The sequence below is a fragment of the Vitis riparia genome, unplaced genomic scaffold, assembly GCF_004353265.1.
Source record: "Vitis riparia cultivar Riparia Gloire de Montpellier isolate 1030 unplaced genomic scaffold, EGFV_Vit.rip_1.0 scaffold821_pilon_pilon, whole genome shotgun sequence".
In the NCBI taxonomy this organism is placed as follows: Eukaryota; Viridiplantae; Streptophyta; class Magnoliopsida; order Vitales; family Vitaceae; genus Vitis; species Vitis riparia.
In genome coordinates this window covers 101,036-107,285 of record NW_023269800.1, presented here as the reverse complement: position 1 = coordinate 107,285, position 6,250 = coordinate 101,036, and the positions used below count along the sequence as shown (strand labels likewise).

At 29.5% G+C, this 6,250-nt stretch overlaps 1 protein-coding gene across 1 annotated transcript; it reads left to right on the top strand.

The window, feature by feature from the left end:
- Positions 1–2,159: 2,159 nt before the first annotated feature.
- On the top strand, positions 2,160–4,183 carry LOC117910703 (GDSL esterase/lipase At5g03610-like). Its single transcript, XM_034824821.1, has 5 exons — positions 2,160–2,223; positions 2,312–2,485; positions 2,740–3,005; positions 3,143–3,431; positions 3,793–4,183. The coding sequence occupies exons 1-5, from the start codon at positions 2,160–2,162 to the stop codon at positions 3,999–4,001; spliced, it is 1,002 nt and encodes a 333-aa protein (XP_034680712.1). The 3' UTR covers positions 4,002–4,183.
- Positions 4,184–6,250: the final 2,067 nt, after the last annotated feature.

Genomic DNA, 6,250 nt, shown 5'->3' with positions numbered 1-6,250 from the left:
TCGAATTTGATACAAAAACATAATTTATCAATTTAAAATTAATATATATATGAAAAAAAACCATCATTTTTATTATATAATTATGAAACATTAAATGTTATTTTGAAAATATTTTTTAGCAGTATTTTTGTTTTAAATAGTAAATTTAAATAACAAATTATAGTATCATTATATATAATAATTGTGAGGATTAAACTCAAATTTTTGATTTAAAATTTGAATGTCAATAATTACAATAAATGTGAGGTTCATGCATCATAAATGTCTTGACATAACAAGTGAAGTGTTTTAAATGGTTTGAATGTCAATATCATCGCATGTTCTTTAAGTTTATCATACATGTGAAATTAATGTTTATTTGCCTCATTTACCTATAATTTTGTTTGCTAAAATCAAACAAGTAAAGAAGGAACAACTTTCAAATCAAATTTGTATTAATTTATAAAAGGTAATATAATTTTCAATCTTCGACACTAATCTTATTGAAGGACATGTGTTTTTCAATCTTCTCAACCCTTATTCTTTTAGTTGTGAGTTCTAAAAATGGTACAATAAAACCCCTATAAATAATTCTCTTATAACCAATAGAAATTATTATTTTAACAGAGTTTTGATTTATCAATAAATGAATAATTTATAAATTTATCGATAAATGAATATTTATTAATTTATCTATAAATAAATATTTATTAATTTATAAAAAGGATTATGTTTTTAGTGTAGTATTTTCACATGTATCACTTATAAATTTGAAAACAATGAATGTGGTAAAAAGTTAATATATATATACATATAGAAACGTAAGAGACTAAAAAAAGAAGAGATAATTATTAATAGTAAATGATAGAAAGACTTTTAAAAATAAGAGATGTAGTGTTAAAACTTTATACCCTATAGATGTGTTAGGTATGCAAGAATGAGAAATCAGAATGAATATTTTGTTTTCATTCTTATTCACTTTTGAATAGAAATGAATTTGATAATTCCAATTCTTATATTTGAATGCATATAAAAACATAAAGTTGGAATAATAATTTGTTTTTATTTTAACATTAAATAAAAATGGGAATAAAAAATAAAAATAAATAAATAAATAGTCAATAATATTTGTAAATATAGTTTAAAATAATTTTTTTTATTTAAAAGAATTTCACATTGTACATAGTTTGAAATAATTTTTTCTTTTCATTTAAAAAAAAAACCTTTAGAGTTTTTGCTTTTGCTAAATAATAAAAAACCTACTTGGTTAATGATGTAAAGTTAAAATTATTTTTAAAATTTTTTATCATTACTTAGTTGTTGTTCTTTAGAAACAGTTTTTAAAAACAAAGTAGAATAAAAAATTGTTCTCCCAATTTTTTCATTAGAGAAAATGAATTTATTAATAAGTTTAATAATTTATAAAAAAATAAATTAAAACTCAAAAAGTATAAATGACTATAAAAAAATAATACACATAATTAATGCTTTAAATTTTTTAATAAATCTTGCAATTTTTTAGAATAATTGAAATTAAAACAACTGATTAATTAATTATAGATAAATAATATAATTTAAAACATTATCTTTGTAATCGAGTAATAAATGAAAATTTTGGCTCATTTATACCTTAAAAATTAAATTTTATTTATTTTTATGTTCATTTAAAATAGAATAGTATTATCAATTATTAGTTGGGAAATTCATTTATCGAAGTTTGATTGAACTCCAACACGCTTAATAATGTATCTAACATGCTAGCCAGTCTCATGTGACATGAACTTAGATGTGTTTGATCTACCAACGAAAGCTTTGGATTGAATTACACACTGACTTTTATTTTCTACTCTATGAATTGAACTTATGTTGGTCTTAGGTTTAAATAATTCACCCTAATTACTGTTCAGGCTTAACTTAAAAATTAGCAAGACTTGATCTACATTATTTGTTTAACTTAACAGAAAAGTTTTTATTAAATAATCATTTAAACATCATACCAAGTTTTTGGTTCTTGCAGGATGTAAGTTTAGCCCTCTATATTGTATCTATAAATGGCACATGATAATTGACCGTATTACCGAAGAAATATGTGTACAATTAGGCCTATATAAGAACATGCCATTACCATTCTCCATCGCATCTGCATCTCTGTTCAACACCTCCAATTAAGCTGATCTCCAATGGACCACCAACCCCTCTTCATCTACCTTTTTCTCTTGCTTTCTGTTACAATATCTACTGCAGGTATATCCCTCACTATTATATATCCATTTGTATATATGAAAAAAGTGCATGATAGTTCTTTCTCTTATCGTGCCATTTCCTATTACAGGGGCTTATGTAGATGCTGATCGCTCCATCAAACTTTTTGTGTTTGGGGGCTCGTATGTTGATACCGGGAATAGGGATTCCAGAGCTAGGTCATGGAAAGAACCGTATGGAATTACTGATCCTGGTAGACCTGCTGGTCACTTCTCTGACGGCCAAGTCTTCACTGAATACATAGGTTAATCTCTCTTCCCTTGGAGTGAATTTTTATTTATTATGTGAATATATATATATATCGAAGCTACATAATAACAACATTGAAAATTGTTGACTTGTCAAGTTCATTGATATGAAAATTCAACCAAGTTTGAATAGAAAAATTCTGCCAAAAATCTGAAAAAGTTCGCCATGGAAGTTCTTTATTTTGGTTACTTAACTATCGTTTATTCAGATAACTAAAATATTTTATGTTTTGAACTGCATGACAAATAGCTTCACGGATGGGCATAAAGTCTCCTACACCATATAGATTTAGAAAAATAAGACCCATAAAATATGGAATGAATTTTGCTTATGGAGGGACAGGCGTCTTCGACACACTGGTTGCTGCGCCAAACATGACAGAACAAATCGATTTGTTTGAACAACTCCTTCAAGAGAAAATCTATACCACAGATAACCTTAAGTTCTCCACTGCTCTGGTATCCGCTTCTGGCATGGATTATCGCATCTACCTTGCTAGACGTGGAAGTCTTCGGGTGAGTGCCCTATTACATGGACTTCCATTAGTTTTATAAAAATCAAACCAAGTACAGTGATTTTCTCAATGGCTTGTCATCTTTTGGATGGTATATATTTTTCCAATAGTGGAACTCACTTCAAATGTACATTTCAGGGTTTTCCAGCCTTTATTATATCTGTTGTTAACCAGCTTGGCTTGGATGTACAACGTATTCATGATTTGGGAGTGCCACAAGTAGCCGTTATGGGAATGCAGCCTCTTGGATGTTTGCCTGAATTTACAAGGGGATACTCATACGAGAAATGTAATGCAACAGGAAACTTCGCTGCACTGTATCACAACCTATTACTGGTAAAGAAGCTGAAGCCTGAATCTAAATTTGTGGTGCTTAATATGTACAATGCATTCATGTCTGCAATGAAGAAATTTGAAAACGAAACAGGTGATTTCCCCATATTTATGTGAGATAAATACTGAATTTTGGTTATGGTAGGTTAATAGCAGAATTGCAAGTTGTTTTCTTTATGGACAGGGTCGAGCTTCATCATTCATCTTAGATTAGGGCTCAGGTCCTGATATTCACATAAATCAGGAGTGAGTTCTGAATACACATCCGTCACAAATATTCACAATATATATATATCATTATCATAGTCATCATCATAATCATAATATTATCATCCTTGGAATTCTCATGTTTGTCCATATCATTGGAGATGTAATAGGAATCATCATCTTTAATATGAGTGCTCCGTAAGTTGTATACCTCAAATATATGAATTCATAAATGCTCCCTCGTGCAGAAACTTCAAAGTCGAAGAATCCATTGAGGCCATGTTGCACAGGTATAACAAGCGAATACAGGTGTGGGGACGTAGAGAACAAGGAGAAGAAATACAATGTATGCATTGATCCGAAGTTGGCATTCTTTTGGGATTGGTTTCGCCCTACACAAGCGGGCTGGGATGCAATTGTGTCAGAGCTAGGATCTTCTATCGTAAGCCTCTTCTAGATTGCTCAAGAATCAGTAAGAATAAATATTAGTATTGGTATGGGTATCAATAATATGTTGGACTCGTGTTCCTCCAATGTAATGCATATCAGTAAAGAGCATCAATGTATTGATGTTGATAAGGTTATTGGCGGTAGGGTAACTCCTACAGTCCTACTCTTGTAGTATGATCATCCCAAATAACTTGGAACTTATTCAATTATCATTTTTCTTTTGATGTTTGAATTTGAGACACTTTAGAAGCTTTAAAACTCATCTATCCGAACTAAAAATAAAAGACTTTCATTAACAGCATGCATATGCGGTTCATATTAATGCTTTGTTGTGCCCCAAACGAAAAGGCTTTAAACTTGTACTAATTCAGTGGGTATCTGGCGTCAAAAGCAAGAAAGAATTGAAGTGGCTTAAGCTTGTGACTTGGGAGGGATTTGGAAAGGTGAAAGTTTAAGAGGTGAATTAAGATGACATAGATCAACTGTAATAAGGTAGAAGGTATGGAGAATTGCTAACAGTTGTTATGGAAAACATTGGCTAGAACAAAATAAACTAATGTATAGATCAACTCTTCCATTACCTTTTGCACTAAACAATTTACACGACTCAAACACTATAGTAAGAGCGGCCTAAGTTGGACGTGGATTGGATTGTGCTTGGCCGTCCCTACAATTTGAAATATATATATATATATTACTATAGCAACTCCACTCACAACATTGATTTTTGTATCCAACTATGGAAGTCTTCCTTTATGTTAATTCAGTTCCAATTTGATGGAAATAATTTTTATATTTGATGAAAAACTCCACTTCCCATATAATTAAATTATTTACAATAATTTTATTTTAATTAATTTATAATATATATACAAATAAATTTTATTTTATAAACTAATATATATAAATATATAGGGAAACTAAAAGCCATGTAGTCCATTGGCAAGGGCCTTAAACTCCATTTTGAAGACCAGGGTTGAAGTTAATTGGTAGTGTGATTTTTCATATCTTTGTGAAAATGAATCCCACATCAGAAATGGGGAGCAAATTGAAAGGGATGCTCCCTGTCTATGCATATTTGGGGCTTGGATTGGACTGGCCTTAAGACGCCTGCATCATATTTTTTAATCAAAGCTAGTGCTGGCGTGGCATCGATTTAACGTACCAAGCTCTCAATTCCACTACCAAGAGCTTCTGAAAGCCATTAGAGCAAAAAAAATGAAGTATTTTATCATATTGAATCCTAACATACAGGGTCAACCTGCAAATATAACACCATTCTTCAGATAAGCAAAACTGGAAGGTAAGAATGCAGCCAAGAATTTTTTCTTGATGTGATCAAAATCTCCAGCAATGCTCATAGGAATCTTCAGCAACCAGGCTATCTTCTCAACAATTGCGCACAACAAATTTTTGTATAGGCTGCCCAATTTTGAATTGGTGTCTCATTTCTAGAACTTCATTCTCTTATAAAATGAATACAATGAAATCCCGTCAAGCTTATCCCCTACATCCAGTTTTTTACATGTGTTTGGCCATTCAAACTACATGTTTTTTAAAGTGTATTTGATAATGATTTTTTAAAATTTTTCTAACATTTTTAATATTTAAAAGATAAAAATTTTCAAGTATTAGAAAAATTAAAAATACTTTCTACAATTATTGTCAAACACACTCTTAATTTAGTCTAACAAAAATTTTAATTTGTATAATTTTCAATTTTTAGACCAATGCAAACTGTTATTCAGTTTAGGCTTGAGATAGAAGTTAAAAATCTATTAATATTTCTATTAATAAACTACACAATTGCTTAATATTGTTTTATTAATCGTGCTAGAATGTGAAATAGATGTGACAGTCAATCCCATTGGATAGACAATCTAAATAAATAAGCATGGAATCAAAATTGGCCTTAAAAAACAATCTAGAATAACATAATGAATTAACGATAACAACTACTTCAGTTAATCTTCACAACAAAAATAAAATTTAAAAAATTAAAAATTAAATATCCACAAAAATTAGTTGCTGTGCATTAGATCTTTTAATAGAGGCCAATCCAATTAAAGTTAAAAGTTGGTGACCAAGGAGGCAACTTTGAGATATAAAATTGAAGAAATTCTTAAAATTACTAAATTATAGAATATTTTAGTTTTTGAGTCTTCTTAATTATCTCTCTTAGTTACATAAAAGTCTTCCACTATAGTGAGCTTCAACCTCATCACATTTATTTCTTTAATGGAAAATGATGACAAC